General features: G+C 49.4%; 1 protein-coding gene across 1 annotated transcript in view; it reads left to right on the top strand.

The window, feature by feature from the left end:
* Positions 1–20,033, top strand: part of TTC6 (tetratricopeptide repeat domain 6) — a 1,171,050-nt gene that overhangs the window by 762,609 nt on the left and 388,408 nt on the right. Inside the window, exon 25 of the mRNA XM_069638410.1 lies at positions 1,445–1,655. Within this exon, the coding sequence (XP_069494511.1) occupies positions 1,445–1,655 (211 nt within the window). The remainder of the gene's footprint in view (positions 1–1,444; positions 1,656–20,033) is intronic.

Here is a 20,033-nt window from a genome sequence, read left to right as displayed (position 1 = left end):
ACAGTGTGCACTGCATGGATGTAAGAGCACTGTGTGCACTGCATGGATAAAGAAAGAACACAGAGCACTACATGAATGGATGGAAGAGCACAGCGTGTACTGCATGGATGGATGGAAGAGCACAGTATGCACTGCAGTGATGGAAGAAATAGCACAGTGTGCACTGCATGGATGGAATGGTGAGCTCAGTCTGCACTGCATGGATGGATGGATGGATGGGAGAGCACAGTGTGCACTGCATGGATGGAAAGAAGAGCATTGTGTGCACTGCATGGATGAAAGGAAGAGCGTGATTTGCACTGCATGGATGGAAGGATGAGCACAGTGTGCACTTTATGGATTTAAGGAAGAGCATTGTGTGCACTGTATGGATTTATGGAAGAGCATGGTGTGCACTGGATGGATGGATGGAAGAGCACAGTTTACACTGCATGGATGGATGGAAAAGCACAGTGTGCACTGCAAGAATGGAAGGAAAAGCACAGTGTCTGCTGCATGGATGGATGGAAGGGTAGAGTGTACTTCAAGGACAGAAGGAACAGTACAGTGTGCACTGCATGGATGGATAGATGGGAGAGCACATTATGCACTGCATGGATGGAAGAGCACAGTGTGCACAGATAGATGAGAGGAAGAGCACAGTGTTCACTGCATGGTTGGATGGATGGTGAAGCACAGTGTGCATTGGATGGATGAAAGGAAGAGCATGATTTGCACTGCATGGATGGAAGGATGAGCACAGTGTGCACTGTATGGGTTTATGAAAGAGCATTGTGTGCACTGTATGGATTTATGGAAGAGCATGGTATGCACTGGATGGATGGATGGAAGAGCAGAGTCTACACTGCATGGATGGAAGGAAAAGCACAGTGTGTGCTGCATGAATGGAATGATGAAAACAGCGTGCACTGCATGATGGATGAGCATAGTGTGTACTGCAAGGACAGAAGGAAGAGCACAGTGTGCACTGCATGGATGGATGGATGGATGGATGGATGGATGGATGGATGGATGGATGGGAGAGCACTTTATGCGCTGCATGGATGGAAGAGCACGGTGTGCACAGATGGATGAGAGGAAGAGCACAGTGTGCACTGCATGGATGGATGTATGGGAGGGCTCAGTGTGCACTGCATGGATGGAAGAGCGTGGTGTGCACTGCAGGGATGGAAGGAAAATCACAGTGTGAACTGCATGGATGGAATCAAGAGCAGAGTGTGCACTGCATGAATGGATAGGAGTGCTGTGTGGCACTGCCAGGACAGAAGGAAACGCACAGTGTGCACTGCATGCATGGAATGAAGAGCACAGTGTGCACTGCAATGCTGGAAACAAATGCAGAGTGTGCACTGCATGGATGGATGGAAGAGTGCAGTGTGCACTGCACAAATGTATTATGTGTGCTGTACTGACAGTTGCTGTTCCCATATCTCTTTGCTTCTAGACTTGGACAGTTTGCTGAGGCTGTTGCTGCTTTTGACCGAGTGCTGCAGTTAGATCCACGTTCTGTCGATGCTTATGTTGGACGAGGAAATTCATACATGGAATACGGACACAAGGAAGGCACCAAACATGCCCAGAAAGACTTCCTGAAAGCCCTGCACATGGATCCAAAGTGTTTGAAAGCTCGAATAAGCCTTGGTTACAATCTACAGGTAAAGCCATAGAGGAGCAAGGGTTGGGAGGGTTGAGTGGGACTACAGACCCCTAGATGATATAATGTCATGAATACCTCCTGCCTGAAAGATCGTAAGCGAGGGTCTGGAGCTACAGAAACAATATTTAGAGCTGCCAGTTGGCAATTGAGGTATCAAGAAAGGGCACTTCATCGAACTGTGGCCATTGTTTTGGTTTTATTTTTAAATGTATTTTTATTTGAATTTTCTACAGTATAGCATGAGCTGTGATGATAATATGAAGGGCTATAACATCACATGTTCATTAACATTTTCAAACAACAACTTAACAACCGAGATCCCTCCTGGATGACCTCATTGTTGGTATTAGGAGTACATGCAGCAAAGGGCTGACAACATCTCTTGGGTGTTTTTGAAGAGCCCACATCATTGGTGTGGCACTTAAAAGTGAGTGTCCGTGGGGAGAAATAGGGTAGGGAAAGGATGAAGAAAAAAGAGAAGGCATTGTTTAACAACATTATGCGGAGAGAAAGAGTTGAGTGTTCAGCCCTTTAGTAAACTGTATACGTGTTATGACCCACCGTGGACGCTGGTCACTCTGGCACCGGTGGAGGCGGGGCACCTTGCGGTTTTATTCTTCCACCTATCGGGATCCTCCTAGTCGAGTCTTGCTTCGCCAAGCAGCGGTCTAGCTGTTTGTCTAGCTGTTTGTCTAGCTGTTTGTCTAGCTGTTTGTCTAGCTGTTTGTCCGCAGTGCCTGATGTCAGAGCACAACGTTTGCTGCAGCCGGAGCTGTCAAAGGAGTACAGGACTCGATGCTCTGCATGTCGCTACTCTCATAGCTGCGACTCTCTAATAAGTCTTTCCTCGTTCTGTCCTTTGTTCATTGTGCATTCTACGTTCTTCTTTGTCTAAACTCTGGAATGTTATTTCATGCAATCCTTTCAGTTTTCCTGTTGTTGCCTGCCATCCTTTGCTATCTCCCACCATCCTCTGAAAACACTGCCGGAGCCTGTTTCACCAGTGCCTGAGGATTCAGAAGTCCGTTTCCACTCCGTGGGAGCGCCACAGATCCTGTCATTAGGGGTTTTTCCCCCAGAGGTTTTCCCTACAGCTGCCCGCGTCGCTGCTGGTTTTAGATGCACAGAGGGTTAGGGGCATTTGGGATTTCCTCATGATAATCTGCTATGGGCCTGCACAGATTAGGTTAGTGTATTCTGGCTAAGCATAATGATACGGTCTTATTAGCACCATACATTTAGCAGTAAAGTGTTCCTACATAGGTTCTAATGTTCCTGGACTAGCAGCATTTGTTCCCCAACCTCAGCCAGTAACACGCTCGAGGGAACACTTAGTAATGCTCTCAAACAAAGAAGGTAAACCGACCAGCATGGGGGCAAAGCGGTGACAGACATAGGCATCAGGATTAAGAGGGAGACAAACAGTGGTTTCAAAATATTTCTGAGCACTAAAGGTAAGTAGCAGTTTTAGTGCATGCAGCAGGTGCCGACCATCGTTGGCACTGTCTAGACTTCAGCAAAAGATACCTCAGATACGGCAGAAAAACACAATTTCCAGTGTCCACAATTCCAGTTTCCACAATTTCCATTTTCATATGTAGAAGGCTGGTATTGTCCCTACAGTCTAACAGTAACCCATCAAGTGACTCTGAAGATGCCAACCATCGATCGCTTCCTGAACTAAGCTTAACTCCTGGAAAACACTCTCAATTTTAGACACAAGGCTTCAGTTCTCAAAGACACTTTCGGATGGAGTGTGTCCTCCCACATGTTCCTCATCTTTTGATATATCCATATCCAGCTTTAGCTGCTCGTAAAATGTTTCCAGCAGGGGGCACTTCACGTCAATGCCCATCGACTCGATATCCCTCGAGGGCCTCCATCTCTACATCAATCTCATCACTGGTATATAGCGTGCAGCGACCGTTGGCTTCACTTCCGTTTTTCTGCGAGCGCTATCGTTTTGTAAGATAGGCGCTATGAGGTCCCAGTATCCTCTTCCTGCAGGAGCTGACGATGAACCCTCAGACCCCCTAGGCCAGCCCACTCAACAATCTTTAATTTAAAATTCAAGGGTTGACTACCCCAATGGGAAAGGGGAAGCGGAGAAAATAAAAAAAAATCAGGTCTTGCTTGCTGCCCTCTGATAACTGCACTCTCTCAGATGACTCCCTCCTCCCTGTGAATAAACACACAGATGATTACTCTTTACAAATTGAGACTTCCTAACAAAAATGAGTGAGCATTCCCAAGTCTCCCTCCCATACCTGAATGCCTTTGCGATATGCTGTAAGGCTTCTCAATAACTTCTTTGCATCTTCCTTTTCTTTAACTGAATATTCAACTTACTCTTGTCTTTACTCTAACTTCCCCTGCTACATGAATTCATTTTTCCTTTAACCTTGTAGACATTTATCTAGTAGTCTCCAGCTTTTATAATTTTTACTACTGCATTGAGCTCTCCCCAAAAGTCTCTAAAAAAGTTTGCGATATGCTGTAAGGCTTCTCAATAACTTCTTTGCATCTTCCTTTTCTTTAACTGAATATTCAACTTACTCTTGTCTTTACTCTAACTTCCCCTGCTACATGAATTCATTTTTCCTTTAACCTTGTAGACATTTATCTAGTAGTCTCCAGCTTTTATAATTTTTACTACTGCATTGAGCTCTCCCCAAAAGTCTCTAAAAAAGTTCCCTTGTAATAATCACAACATATTTCCCAGTTGCTTACTGGCTCACTCTGTTCATCGCTTCCTCAAAAGGGGTTCATTTGCTTTCATGCTGCTTCCAACGTGCGGCGCTCACCAACGTCTGCTCAGTAACTATGTGGCACCTCTGGCAGAAGAGTGCACACGTACTGCCATGCAATGCACTACATCGAGGAAGCGCGTAGTGTGCATGCTCTTACTAGCCTCACAGACCTGCTCACCAACAAAGGCTGAAAACGAAACCGCACTTCCAAATGTAATGCGCGTGCCCTCAACACAAAATCACCGCTGAGATTATAATCACTTTAGCCTCAGTTAGTAGTTAATTACACACGCACGAAAACAAACGAACGCCAGTTCTTAAAATAACAATAACTCAACTGAACTGCATTAAACTGCAACTTGAATGTTTTAAAATACAGATTATGATTCATTCACTTTTTAACGTCCTTTAAAATATTTTCAGTTCGCTTTCTGTAGATGATGTAGTAGCACGTTCTCCATAATTCCATAACTCAGTTCACATCTTCCTCTGACTTTGAATTCCACTAGTTTCCTTTTGCTTTTCTTGAGGTTTGTTTCTGGAGCTGGATGTCTAAATGAAAGGCAGCTAGAAGTCTGCCTCAAGATTCCAGGCTACCTTACAGCTGCTGAAGCACCAATCAGCTCTGAGAATTACTATCCCCGTCTTGGATTGGGATCACACCTGTCTGCTATTAAACATGGTGCTATGGAAAACAAAGTGGACTTCGTGTTTTATTAAAATAAAGAACACCTTAAAAGGTTAAACACCCTTCTTGCATTCCACATTGGCTCCGGGCCACCAAAGACCCTTCCTTGCTTGAAAACTGAAGGGGAACCTGACAGGCGCGCTTCGTTTCCTTTGTGTAATCTACAGTTATTTAGAAAAAATATGGCATCTTCGTCGGTATCATCAACTACCAAATCGGGGTTTAAGAAATGGCACGATTGCTGGGCAAAAATGTCCCATACGGACCTCCATCGTGTGTCTATGGTGTCTCAGATCCGATCACAAGCCATAGTAGTGTGAATCCTGCCTTTCGAGGACAGTGAAAGCCCTGAAAGAACCTAGAGGGAAGTTAGCTGCAAGTAGGTCACATACATCCCTTTCAATGACTCAGCCGAATAACCAATCTTCTGACGAGTCGAGGGACGACTCTCCTCGTCGGAAGAAAGCTAAGAGGTGATCTCGATCTAGGAGTGGGTTTCACCACTCGTTGTCTTCATGACATACGAAGAAGAGGCCTCACCAGCAGAATGGGAGCGATTCAGACTGAAAAAGCTTCAGGTCTTTGAGAAAGCAGCCTCGACCCTCTCGAAGAAGAAGAGTAAGAGTCATGCCCATGACAAGGGGAATCCCGATAAAAGGGCAAAGGACAAAACCTGTGCGCCCTGAAGCCGGGTGTCCAGAAGAAAACTCCTTGAGAACCATCAGAGATTCCATCGAGTCAAGGAGAAACTCCTTCAAAATGAAAATCTTCGACGTCATCAACGGCAAAAGAGTCGACATCCTTGTTGAAAAAATCATCGACGCCACAGTTGTTGAAGCCCTCAACGTCGACGTTGCCGAAGTCTTCATCACAGTCATCGACGCATGTGACAAAATCTTCAAAGCAGGTGGAAAAAAACATTATTGTCTCCCACTACCAAGAAAATAATTTCTAAAGTTACTTTCTTCAATTTATGAGGAACATGAGGCCTCATCTGATGATTCACAGCCCTTTTGGGTTGCAATATGGGACACAAGGTATTCCAGAGGCTCTGATATCAGAGGAGTCAAGGATGAAATATCTATATGAGACTCTGCAAACTGCAGGTGGGATAGAAACTTCTCCCGAAATTGAATTCGGAAGACCAGATCCCTCAGAGCATGCTGATGGGTCATACAGACAGTTCATGTTTAGAGTTATTGAATATCTAGGATGGAGTAAACCTGCACCACATTTTGAGCAGGCTGATCTAACAGATATTTTAGATAAAGGACCCCAAGAGGATTCTATACTTCCCTTTTATGTAGCCTTACAAAGGCGGGTCAATGCCAACCGAATTAATTCCAGCAGTAAATAAAAATGGACTAGCAAATACAGAACTTCAATCAGTGACCCCTTTTACCTGAACAAGCATCCTACTCCAGAAAGACTAGTGGTACAGGCCACCACATCCACACAGACTGCATAGTCAACGATTCCCCCAAGACACAGATGACAAACGCTATGATGCCATGGCAAAGAAAGTCTTCTCTGCTGGAAGTGTGGCCTTGAAGTCAGCAAATGCCACATGTGCACTGGCTAAATTTACATTCACCCTATGGGAATGCATAGCGATGGCACCTGAACATATCCCAGAAGGGGAAGAAAGAGATGTTTTTTTAAATATTGTTAAGGTTGGGAAGGACGCCATGTGTAAATCCCTTCAGATTGGTCTGAAGTCTGCGGACAGTATCAGCAAATGTATGATGGCTAGCACTGTAACGCGCAGATTTGCCTGGTTAAGAAAGTCTGGGTTTGTCCTGGATGTGCAATCCAGACTTCTTAATATGCCGTTTGACGGCATACATTTATTTGGCAGCAAGGCTGATGAGAGCCTGGAGAAACTGCAGACCTCCAATGCAGCATTACAATTCTTTGGTGCTGCAATCAGACAACCGCAAACTCGCCCCCGTGGAGCAGCTTGGAGGGGCAGGTCCTTGCACTTTTTTTCCTCAGCTGGAAGAGGGAGAGGACTGATGAGTCAAATAAATCAGAGAAGATTCCCCTGTGGTAGTGGATGGGGGAGAGGTGCTAAGACCACATAGACTCTGGCTACTTTACCCTCAGCTGCTGGATCAGCCACCTCAAAACCTCTCGGAGGCCTTAGTCCACAAAACCCCGGTGGGAGGCAGACTCTCACAGCATCAGCAAGAATGGCGGGGTATTACTTCAGATGCATGGGTACTGAAAACAGTAGCCCAGGGTTACTGCCTTCCCTTTTTAAAAAGGCCTCAGGATCATCCACTGAGAAGCCACTCATGCAAAGTTCCAGATCCACTCCTTTTGCAGGAAATGTTGACCCTGCTAGGGAAAGGTGCTATAGAACCAGGACCTGCTGCGGAGAGGAACAATGGTTGCCAGTCCCCTTACTTCCTAATCTCCAAGAAGGACGGAGGAGTGAGACCCATCTTGGACTTGAAAAGGTACCTCAAGAAGGACAAGTTCAAGATGGTTACCTTTTCTCAGATCCTTCAGGCCCTCCACCTTCAGAACTGGATGGTATCATTGGACCTTCAGGATGCTTACTTTAATGTGCCTATCCATCACAAGCACAGAAGGTACCTGAGGTTTGCCGCTGGCGTTTCTTATCAGTTTTGAGATCTGCCTTTCGGCTAACCTCCACCCCAAGGGTTTTCACCAAGTTGATGGCGTTGGTGACAGTGAGTCTCAGGAGATGGGGGATTCACGTCTACCCCACCTGGACCATTTGTTGATCAGGGTCGTTCTCCCGAACAGGTTCTGGACCATCTTAGCGTAACCTGCCACTCACTCCACAGACTGGCTTCTCCCACGATTACAAGAAGTCCCACATAATACCATCTGAAAGGCTCCAATTCATCGGGGCAGGCCTGGATGCACCCTTGGGAATAGCCTTGCCACCCGAGGTGAGAGCTCAACACATTCTGCAGATAGTCACCAAATTCCATAGTGCCCAGCCTCTTCCGGTCTTCAACTTTTTGAAGTTGCTCGGCCTCAAGGCATCCTGCATTTTTCTGGTGCCAGAAGCTTACCTGAGAATGAGATTCCTTCAATGGGCTCTCAGGACACAGTGGTCCCAATTCTCAGGCAGGATGTCGTACCTTCTTCAGGTTCCAAGCACATGATCGCACTTGATCTTCTGTGGTGGGCTTGCGGGGACAACATTCTGAAGGGAGAATCCTTTTGGCAGCCATGGCCAGAGATAACAGTAGTGACTGTCACCTCACGCACGGAGTGGGGAGCCCACGCCAACGATCTGAGAATCAGCTGACGTTGGTCTCCATCATAGTCCAAACTACATATCAATCTTTTGGAGCTGAGGGCAATCAGACTAGCACTGAAGGCCTTCCTGCCATCTGTACGGGGAAGGAATGTCCTGATAATGACGGACAACACAGTGGCCATGTACTACCTCAACAAGAGAATAGGTGTAGGGCCATTACCACTGTGTAGAGAAGCAATGCAGCTCTGGTTCAGGGCAATTCAAGAAGGAGTCTACCTATCGGCAGTTTACCTAGCTAGAGAGGAGAACACGGTGGCCGACGCTCTGAGCAGGCAGAGCACAGTCTCCCACGAGTGGGAACTAGTTCAGGAAGTCCTTCAAGAGATCTTCACCCTTTGGGGAACCCCTCAAGAGAATCTGTTTGTGACCGGTGTCAAATGGAAGTGCAAGCTGTACTGCCCCAGGGAATTTCCCCCCAAGAGGAGCTCTAGGGGATGCGTTCATAGTGGACTGGGGGTTTCCAAAATTCAGCAGCTGGTGCAGGGATAAGAATGTGGACCCTTTTACATCCAGCACGCCAATAGTTTTATCTTTCTTATTATACCTGGCTAATCCCGGGCTACAGGTTGGTACAACTGGAGGGTATCTGGCAGCGCTATCTATTTCTAAGCGCTCCTCTGAAGAAGTACCTTTCTTCAAAACGCCACTAGTGGTACAATTTCCAAAGGGATTGAAAATGTGTTCCCTGCGATCCCCATTCAAGTCCCAGTTTGAGATCTCAATTTAGTTTTGAAATTTTGCATGTGTGCTCCTTTTAAACCTATTAATTCCTGTACTTGCTAACTCTGAAAGCCACCCTTTTAGAGGCTCTTAGATCAATCCATAGGGTGAGTGAACTTCAAGCCTTGTCTTGCAAGTCGCCTTGCACAGTTTTATTTAAGATAGGTTGAACCCACATTTGTACCAAAGATTGTATCTGATTTTCATTTACCTCAAAAAATTATACTACTGTCTTTTTATCCTCCAGCTCATCCTGGAAAGGAAGAGGAGAGATTACACAGGCTTGACCCAAGGCATGCACCTAGCTTCTACTTATCCAGGATGTCCAAGTTAAGACAGGGTGATCAACTTTTCATTGGTTACACAGGCCATAAGTTGGGTATGGTGGTCACAAAGCAAACCTTATCCAGGTGGATCATTTTAGGAATTTCTGAATGCTTCCGATTAGTTGCAAAATATCCTCTTGAAGGTCTCAGGGCTCGTTCGACCATGGGCATGGCTACTTCTTCTGCTTTACAGAGAGGACTCCCAATTCGGGATATTTGTGCGGTGGCCACATGGTCCTCTGCTCACACGTTCACAAAGCATTACTGTCTGGACTCTTGCTCGGGCCGGGAAGGTGGATTTGGGAAGGCAGTGTTAGATTCGGTATACACAAGCCAATAAGGAACTCCTAAATTCGTACTCCCTCCTCCAAAAATGCAGCACTGCTTTGGGAGTCTATCAAACAATGAGGAATACGTGGGAGGACACAATACATTCGAAGAACAAGTTACTTACCTGTGGTAACGTTCATTCAATTGGATGTTCCTCCCATGTATTCCTCATCGCCCCTCCCTACCTGACTCGCGCCAGAATTTCCTTGTTATTGCAGTTTACGTTCTTTCAGTGTGAGTGACTGTCCTATGTAACGTACACCCAAAAAGAAAATTGAAAGTACAGACAAAAACGGAACTGAAGCCAACGGTCGCTGCATGCACTTGATTGTGATATGGTTGACACGCCGATAATCAATGCATGGGCGGCGATCACCTTCATTGAGATGGTCTAATATGACCTAGCTGAAGGGAGTGATGTATATATTCCTTCAGAATCGTATCCTCTGATGGAGAGAGAGAGTATATGCGTCCACAGGGTATGACAAACCCTGGAACCAAATCTATGGGGCAGTCATATGATCTATGAGGGGGCAAATGTTCCGAAGCCTTCTTGTCAAAGACTTCTAGGTAGTCATGATACTCCAAAGGTATTTGGGCTGCAACAAGACCGACTACATGTTCTGGAACATCAACCTCCATCTGTTGTGGTTCGTGTATGGACAAGTGGGCTAATGCCCCGAGTGCCTGTGCTGGTGTGGTTAATGGTTCCGGGGTGGTGAGGCAATGTTCTTGGCAAAACATTGATTCAAAGACAACTGTGCCTTGGGAGCAGTTAATGACGGGGTTGTGTGTGCGTAACCAGGGAATGTCGAGGATCAAACCATATCAAGTCAAAGATAAGGATTTCTTGGTGTGTCCTGTAGCAAGAGGGTTACCGGGGCTGTTTGCTGCCTGATAGGACCTGAGAGTAATGGAGAACCATCCACAGCTTGTACTGGTTTGGGGTGTTTCTTGTTTTGCAGGGGCAAGTTTAAAGCAGCAGCCAATGCTATATCAACATAATTGCCTGTGGCTCCAGAGTCTATGACCAGGTGCACCTGGTGTTTGATATTATCCGCGGAAAACAAAAGAGCCGAGAGAAACAAAGGCTGGGTGGAATCTGACAATGATGGGGGCATGTGTTGTTGTACAGGCAGGCTCGTACGCGCCCCATGATCTAGGGACGAGCCTTCGGAAAAAATTGACGATTTTTGTTTGGGTCTCCTGGGACACTCCTTGACAAAATGACCATTCAAACCACAGTAGAAGCAGGCATTAGCCTGTCTACATCTCTCCCTCTCGGCAGGTGATATGGGACTACGGACACCCCCAATCTGCATAGGTTCGCTAGATGGTTCGACAGAAGAAGGGCTTGAAAACAAAGGAAAGGCTCTTTTGGACTCGGTCCTCCTTTCAGCATGCCTGGCATCGACTTGTAATGCTACGTCCACTAGATCGGGATATTGAGTAGGCAAGGAGGGGACTACAGCAAGGGCCTCTTTCATATGGCCACTGAGTCCCTTATAGAAGACAACCGCCTTCTTATCTTCTGGCCAGGCCGTCTCGACGGTTAATTGATTAAACCGTGTTATATACTCAATTAATGTGGTTTTCCCTTGTGTCAGGTCAAGGAATTCTAAGTCACATGTCTGTGCTTTGTGACGTGTATCAAACACCCTGGTCATTTCTGCCACTAGCCTATCAAAATCATACAAGACAGGGCTATCATTTTCCAACAGTGGGTTAGCCCAAGTAGCGGCAATACCGGTTAAATGGTATAAAGTGAAAGCGGCCTTAGTGGTGGAGTCGGGAAATGCTTGTGGGCGACACAGAAAATGCATCTTGCATTGGTTCAAGAAAGTACGGAATTTCCGGGGATCGCCCTGAAATTTCTCGGGAGCTACTAGCGGAAAGGGAGTGGGTACATAGACTGGGGCTGAGGCTACAGGCCCGACAGGGTTTTCTGATTGTGGAGGGTGTTGTGGGGGTACATCCCCGAATTCCTCATCCGGGGGTAGAGCATGTCTTTCACTTTGTATCAAGTCTAGACACTGATGGATGGCTGCGGTAGCGGGCGTCATATCAGACCTTGAGACAGTGATTGCTTGGACAAGGGCAGCCACCGGGTCCCCGTCGTAGGTATCCATAATCCCGTGGAGGAGTGGCTTTTCAATCTGTCAAGATCTGAGGTCCACAAAAATTAGAGTACCTCCGTCCCCAAGTACCAGTCAGAGAACAGCAATCAACTTGCTGACCGATTATTGAGGCCACAGGTGGTTGGCAGGAACAGAAAACACTGGGTCCCGGATGGCTGTAAGGGAGAGAGAAGGGTTAGCAGGCAGGTACAAGGAAACTACTATAAGCACAAAATGGTAGACAGAAAGAACACCTACCCTAGGGATATCCGGTGACAGCTTGAAACCTAAGTGTTCCCCTCGAAGGAACAGCTGAGAAGCACTGACTGAGAGGGCGGGAGCTCTCTTATAGGGTTCCTCCGGGTCACGTGACTGCCCTCCTGATTACGTGACCGCTCATGTGACCACTAATCGGTTCACGTGACCTTCTCTTGCGAAGCGCCATGCCTAATGAGCTCCCGCGATGAATGAAGGAGCTTCTGCGTGCCTGCAGACGCCAGGGTAAACCCCAACGTGATTGCGGAAGCAGGCGCCAGGGATGCCATGGCATGCGGCGTGCTCTCGGAGGCCAGGCGGGCACAGGAGCGGATGTGATCCGCGATCCGTGCCGCCGCCGAGATACCACTAAAGAAGGTGAATGGGAGGAGTTCTGGGGTCCAGGCTGTTGCGAGGAGTGCATGACACTTTCACTGCAAGTCAGATCACCCTTGGATACATCAGACTACAGGGGGAAAGGCTTTCACTGCAAGTCAGATCACCCTCAGATCCAGCAGACTACAGGGGGGAAGGCTTTCACTGCAAGTCAGATCACACTCAGATCCAGCAGACTACAGGGGGGTAGGCTTTCACTGCAAGTCAGATCACCCTCGATCCAGCAGGCTGGAGGGAGGAAAGCTTTCACTGCAAGTCAGATCACCCTCAGATCCAGCAGACGGCAAGGAGGAAAGCTTTCACTGCAAGTAAAATCACCCTCAGATCCAGCAGACTGCAGGGAGGAAGGCTTTCACTGCAAGTCAGATCACCCTGAAATCCAGCAGGCTGCAGGGAGGAAGGCTTTCACTGCAAGTCAGATCCCCCTCAGATCCAGCAGACTGCAGGGAGGAAGGCTTTCACTGCAAGTAAAATCACCCTCAGATCCAGCAGACTGCAGGGAGGAAGGCTTTCACTGCAAGTCAGATCACCCTGAAATCCAGCAGGCTGCAGGGAGGAAGGCTTTCACTGCAAGTCAGATCCCCCTCAGATCCAGCAGACTGCAGGGAGGAAGGCTTTCACTGCAAGTAAAATCACCCTCAGATCCAGCAGACTGCAGGGAGGAAGGCTTTCACTGCAAGTCAGATCACCCTGAAATCCAGCAGGCTGGAGGGAGGAAGGCTTTCACTGCAAGTCAGATCTCCCTCAGATCCAGCAGACTGCAGGGAGGAAGGCTTTCACTGCAAGTAAAATCACCCTCAGATCCAGCAGACTGCAGGGAGGAAGGCTTTCATTGCAAGTCAGAGTAGGCTGCAGGGAGGAAGGCTTTCACTGCAAGTCAGATCACCCTGAAATCCAGCAGGCTGCAGGGAGGAAGGCTTTCACTGCAAGTCAGATCCCCCTCAGATCCAGCAGACGGCAGGGAGGAAAGCTTTCACTGCAAGTAAAATCACCCTCAGATCCAGCAGACTGCAGGGAGGAAGGCTTTCACTGCAAGTCAGATCACCCTGAAATCCAGCAGGCTGCAGGGAGGAAGGCTTTCACTGCAAGTCAGATCCCCCTCAGATCCAGAAGACTGCAGGGAGGAAGGCTTTCACTGCAAGTAAAATCACCCTCAGATCCAGCAGACTGCAGGGAGGAAGGCTTTCAATGCAAGTCAGATCACCCTGAAATCCAGCAGGCTGCAGGGAGGAAGGCTTTCACTGCAAGTCAGATCCCCCTCAGATCCAGCAGACTGCAGGGAGGAAGGCTTTCACTGCAAGTAAAATCACCCTCAGATCCAGCAGACTGCAGGGAGGAAGGCTTTCACTGCAAGTCAGAGTAGGCTGCAGGGAGGAAGGCTTTCACTGCAAGTCAGATCACCCTGAAATCCAGCAGGCTGCAGGGAGGAATGCTTTCACTGCAAGTCAGATCCCCCTCAGATCCAGCAGACTGCAGGGAGGAAGGCTTTCACTGCAAGTAAAATCACCCTCAGATCCAGCAGACTGCAGGGAGGAAGGCTTTCACTACAAGTCAGATCACCCTCAGATCCAGTAGGCTGCAGGGAGGAAGGCTTTCACTGCAAGTCAGATCCCCCTCAGATCCAGCAGACTACAGGGAGGAAGGATTTCACTGCAAGTCAGATCACCCTCAGATCCAGTAGGCTGCAGGGAGGAAGGCTTTCACTGCAAGTCAGATCCCCCTCAGATCCAGCAGACTGCAGGGAGGAAGGCTTTCACTGCAAGTAAAATTCCCCTCAGATCCAGCAGACTGCAGGGAGGAAGGCTTTCACTGCAAGTCAGATCCCCCTCAGATCCAGCAGACTGCAGGGAGGAAGGCTTTCACTGCAAGTCAGATCCCCCTCAGAACCAGCATGCAGCAGGGAACAATGCTTTCACTGCAAGTCAGATCCCCCTCAGATCCAGCAGACTACAGGGAGGAAGGCTTTCACTGCAAGTCAGATCACCCTCAGATCCAGTAGGCTGCAGTGAGGAAGGCTTTCACTGCAAGTCAGATCCCCCTCAGATCCAGCAGACTACAGGGAGGAAGGATTTCACTGCAAGTCAGATCACCCTCAGATCCAGTAGGCTGCAGGGAGGAAGGCTTTCACTGCAAGTCAGATCCCCCTCAGATCCAGCAGACTACAGGGAGGAAGGATTTCACTGCAAGTCAGATCACCCTCAGATCCAGCAGACTGCAGGGAGGAAGGCTTTCACTGCAAGTCAGATCACCCTCAGATCCAGTAGGCTGCAGGGAGGAAGGCTTTCACTGCAAGTCAGATCCCCCTCAGATCCAGCAGACTGCAGGGAGGAAGGATTTCACTGCAAGTCAGATCACCCTCAGATCCAGTAGGCTGCAGGGAGGAAGACTTTCACTGCAAGTCAGATCCCCCTCAGATCCAGCAGACTGCATGGAGGAAGGCTTTCACTGCAAGTCAGATCCCCCTCAGAACCAGCATGCAGCAGGGAACAATGCTTTCACTGCAAGTCAGATCCCCCTCAGATCCAGCAGACTACAGGGAGGAAGGCTTTCACTGCAAGTCAGATCACCCTCAGATCCAGCAGGCTGCAGGCACCCTCACATCCAGCAGGCTATGCTATGTTATGCTAAAAGTGTTTTATTAAAGTGCTCTATCACTCAAAGGCATCTTGGCGCTCAGGAGAAGATGTATGCTTCCATGATGACATAAATACAATTTAAATATCATAGAGGAGGCGTTAATGTGGTCAAATTCTTTCATTTCATGAGGGTGGTAGCAAGTGGATTCGGCACTCTTGGAAGCCGTTGCAGCAGAGATTCTGTATACCCAGGTAGGTTCTATTACTAAAGTCTAGTCTGCATAGAATCCGCGAGTCCGCGCTAGTCACTCGATGGGGGAAGGAAAGGAATTGGAATATAGGTCTGATCTTCTTACGTAAGAAAAAGCAGGATGTAATCCCTGCATTTATTTGGCTTTTTGACGTGAGGGCTGTTCAGTAGAATCCCAGATTCCTTACCTCCTCTTTACTTTCCAAAGTTTTCTGGCCAGAAGCAAAGTGCATGTCTGTCAGGAGCATGACTAATGAGCACACTCTCTGTTTTATCAGCGTTGATTTTCAGGTACAATTAGGCAGTTTCTGGCTTGCTGTAATTCAGGGGTTATCCCCCGGTCCATGTCCGTCAGGATCTGTGTGTCGTTGGTATATTTGTAGAACAGTAGGCCGTGTGTTTGTATGATTCTCATTAATGGGTGCATGCAGAGGTTGCACGTGATAGGTGAAAGTGCAGAGCCCTGCAGCACGCTGCATGTTGCAGGCATGGGCTGGGAGCAGAAAGGTCCCATGTTAACTTGTTGATGTCTGTCAGTTAAAAAGGAGCGCATCCAATCAATGGCTTTGCCTCTGAAACCGCAATCGCAGAGACAGGACAGGTGTATGCCATGATCGCCAGTGGTGAATGCCACAGGTGGGTCCATCAGTGATTGGGCCCTATCTGTTTTCTCTCTCAGGTGATATACGATGGCAGGAGATATCTTACATTGTATTCAGCAAAAGAAAGGTCCAACATAGAGATTTTCCACACTAAGATGCCTGGTATCTTTCGCATTCAAAGTTGGCCGCAAGTTCCGGCTTGTTTCCAGAGAGCTTTCTTGGACACAGTCACCCAAGATGGCTGCCTGCATGGAAGAGCTCATGGAGTTCAGAGATGGGCAGGAGTAGGTGGGATTAGCCATGGGGATTAGCACGGCTAGGGGCAGCGAAGCAACAAAGCCTGTGGGGGGGAAGGACGCGGGGTGTTGTTGTGCCCCAGAGGGGTGCTTCTCTCTCCCATTCACCTTCCTAGTGCAGCAAAAGGGCCTGTGTGTTGTGTTCCCACGGGTGAGGGGGCCGTTGTTTAGTGCTGTCCCGCTTGGGTGTGTCCAATGGAGACAAGATCACTGCCAGGTGAGAGGACGGGAGGGGAATCAAGTAGCCCCCAATTGCCATCTGCAGTTTTTTCAATAAGTGTTACTGCAGCCTTTCTCTTCCCCAACCCCGGCATGGCAAAATGGGGGGTTCCTGCGGTGGGGGGGGGGGGGTTCCGTGCCTCCCGCCGCATTGCTTTCCCGCGCTTCTTAGAGCCAAGCGGAAAATACTCACATTAAAACGCAAAGTACTGCTGGCGCGCCAAACAGCAGGCCTGTATGTTGGTGCAGGTGGCACCAGTGCGCAGCCTCGCGGCACCAGTGCTCAGCCTCGCGGCACCAGTGCTCAGCCTCGCGGCACCAGTGCGCAACCTCGTGGCACCAGTGCGCAACCTCGCGGCCCCGTCATGCTGAGCGGCGTGGCACACATACTGATTGCGAGATAAACCCCATGAGTGACAAATGCAACAGCAAGAAAGCAGCTGACCATGAATTTAGCAGCAACAGTCCAGTCGGGCACAGGGGTGGACTGGCCTTGGGGAACTCTGGAGATTTCCCGGTAGGCCTCTGCACCCTGGGCAGGGGTGGACTGGCCTATGGGGAACTCTGCAGATTTCCCGGTAGGCCTCTGCACCCTGGGCAGGGGTGGACTGGCCTATAGGGAACTCTGGAGATTTCCCAGTGGGCCTCTGCGCCCTGAGCAGGGGTGGACTGGCCTATGGGGAACTCTGCAGATTTCCCGGTAGGCCTCTGCACCCTGGGCAGGGGTGGACTGGCCTATGGGGAACTCTGCAGATTTCCCGGTAGGCCTCTGCACCCTGGGCAGGGGTGGACTGGCCTATGGGGAACTCTGGAGATTTCCCAGTGGGCCTCTGCGCCCTGAGCAGGGGTGGACTGGCCTATGGGGAACTCTGCAGATTTCCCGGTAGGCCTCTGCACCCTGGGCAGGGGTGGACTGGCCTATGGGGGAACTCTGCAGATTTCCCGGTAGGCCTCTGCACCCTGGGCAGGGGTGGACTGGCCTATAGGGAACTCTGGAGATTTCCCAGTGGGCCTCTGCGCCCTGAGCAGGGGTGGACTGGCCTATGGGGAACTCTGCAGATTTCCCGGTAGGCCTCTGCACCCTGGGCAGGGGTGGACTGGCCTATGGGGAACTCTGGAGATTTCCCAGTGGGCCTCTGTTGTGTGTTATTTCCAAATGTTCCCAGAGGAAAATGGCTGGGTTTGTTGAAAAGGTGCAGTGTGGGGCAACTTTGAAAATTATTTCCAGGGCCTCTTTTGGTTCCCACTCCACTCCTGGGTGGACCTACAAATGAAGTGCCCGCCCAAAGCATATTAGTTCCATAGCTCAGTGAGTGGAGGGAGAGAACCCCACACACCTGGCTGGCACTATTTCCCACAGTGTAAGGAGGGTTCAGAGGGCCATGGGGGTACCTTACCAACCCGCAGCATTTTACAAAGCAATCTTTGGGCAATGGCGCTGTGTTGAAGCACACGTGTGGCCTCGGCGCTTTTGTGGTTTTAAAGTCTGCCTTAGTGAGGCCTGGCACAGTACAAGAGGCGGCAGCACAGAATGCAGAGTGCAGCTGGGCACCAAGTATGGGGCCAAGGTGGCAGATGCTGGCAATGAGAGCCAGCCTGACGGCACTCTCTATAGTTACCAGAGGGGAGGGCTGGGGAATACGCTGTTGCCACCTGTCACCTCTTCCTGTGCCCCTGCCCACACTGCGCTGCCCACCACCATGTCTGCCATCATTAGTGCAGAAGACGAGGGGACACTACCGGGGTGCCATGTGATCGTGTCCTAGCAGAACTCGCGGACCTAAAGACGTTGCTTAGGCTTACATTGGAAGTCCAAAGCAGGAGCCCGGGGGAGTGCCAATCAAGAATGGCGGACTGCCCAAAAGCCCCTCCGCCAATAGTGGAGAAAGCCCATAGAGGCCCGGCCTGCTCACCACAACTGCCCAAATTCACAGGCGAAACCACCAGTCGTGGCAGTGTCCAGCCTGAGAAAGCCCCTGTCAACAGCCAACCTGGGTTCTCAGGCGCAAACTCCTACCCTCAGACCAGACCCAGCCAGCAAGTACAGCAGACCTCATGTGAGCCGGCTGACGGGGGGGGGGGGGGGGTGCTGGTACCACACACCAGGGTGGCTAGCTAGGTTACCCCACGTAGTACCTAAAGCAGCTACTGTGGAGACTAACCACAAGGGTCCAGAACAGCAACACAGGCAGCCCCTGCAACATGGAAGTAGAGGGCGGTCACCTATAGATGGCACCCATACGCATGGATCTGAGGGGCGTAAGTGTGGCCCGTGGTGTCGTGGGCACTGGGAAAAGGCGCTGTACGCCATTGGGTAGCGGGCCCCGTCTTATCACAGTAAGGCTGACTCCATGGCCTCTGCGCCACAGCCCCCAACGCTCTCTGCCTCACACAGTTGCTCTGGGGCAAGACTTGGGGGCAGCGCCCATGCACGAGGAGAGCTGGCCCATGTATCCAACTGTCTAGAATTGGGCGAGCCACGGGCGTTAATGTCAGTGAAGGCCCGGGCCATTAGCTATTCTGCACATGTCTCTGGGGAGCTGCGGGACATCTTGAGTTACTGTACATGGTGTAAATGCTGTGTCCTAGGCTGTACTCTCGTGGCCTTATGGCCGAATAAAGGGATTATGATATAGATAATAACCCAACGAGTGCCATCTCCATTGAAAAGCATCAGAGGCCCTCATTCAAAGCCCGTGCTGCAAGCTCTTATGTGAATGACAATAGGTTTGACTTGAGCCCAAACTAAAAAGTGCCCGTAATTGCGTGACTGGCACTGTATTTGGCAGTTACGGAATTCCTGCTACGTTTACTATTCACTGTCGGGGAAACTGAGCTGTTACTCTCGCCGTGGTGCATCCTGGGAGGCGGGGGCAGCCTGGCAGGGGCAGAGGGCAGTTCATGCTGCGCCACTCACTCTCTTTCCCTCAAGATGCGGGGCACTTTATTCTCAAGCAGCGTAATGTACTCTCTGGCGGGCAATTGATAAGGAAGAACCAAGGAAGGAGATTGGCATGTCTGAACTCTAGACTCAACACAGAGCCGGGATATTGAGTGCATTTAACGAGTTTCCTTGTTGCAGAACTTGGGTAACAAGTCACGTTTCCTTATCCTTGAGAACCAGTGTTAAGCGTTCTGTTCACGTGGCCATTCCAGAAAATGATCTTGTGTTCTCCAGCATGGGGTCTGGCATGGATTCACATGCTCATGAATATTCCCCGTCGTCAGGCTGGGAATCCTCGGTAAAGAAAAAACCAGTATCAGTTTCGTTTCTGATCTGTCTTTCGTAGTAATAACCAATCACTGGTCTCTGCGTCATACTGACCACAGCCAATGACTGCCCTCTACCTAAGCACCGCCTCTGGCAGCCATCTTCAGATTTTTACCGCACGTTCATGTGTTGGGATCCTCGTGCTATTGCTCTCGAGCGTTAGTGCTATTTTTTCGCGCTTTTTCACAAAAACTTCGATTCTTTCGGTCAAAAGAGCCTCAAGCTCCACCGATCCTACATCCGATCAACGGGGACCCGTGTCGGATTCATCTGTGCCCC

The sequence above is a fragment of the Ambystoma mexicanum genome, chromosome 14, assembly GCF_040938575.1.
Source record: "Ambystoma mexicanum isolate Mex_15411 chromosome 14, UKY_AmexF1_1, whole genome shotgun sequence".
Taxonomy (NCBI): domain Eukaryota; kingdom Metazoa; phylum Chordata; class Amphibia; order Caudata; family Ambystomatidae; genus Ambystoma; species Ambystoma mexicanum.
The sequence above is the reverse complement of the archived record's forward strand: the minus strand, read 5'-3'. Positions and strand labels throughout refer to the sequence as shown.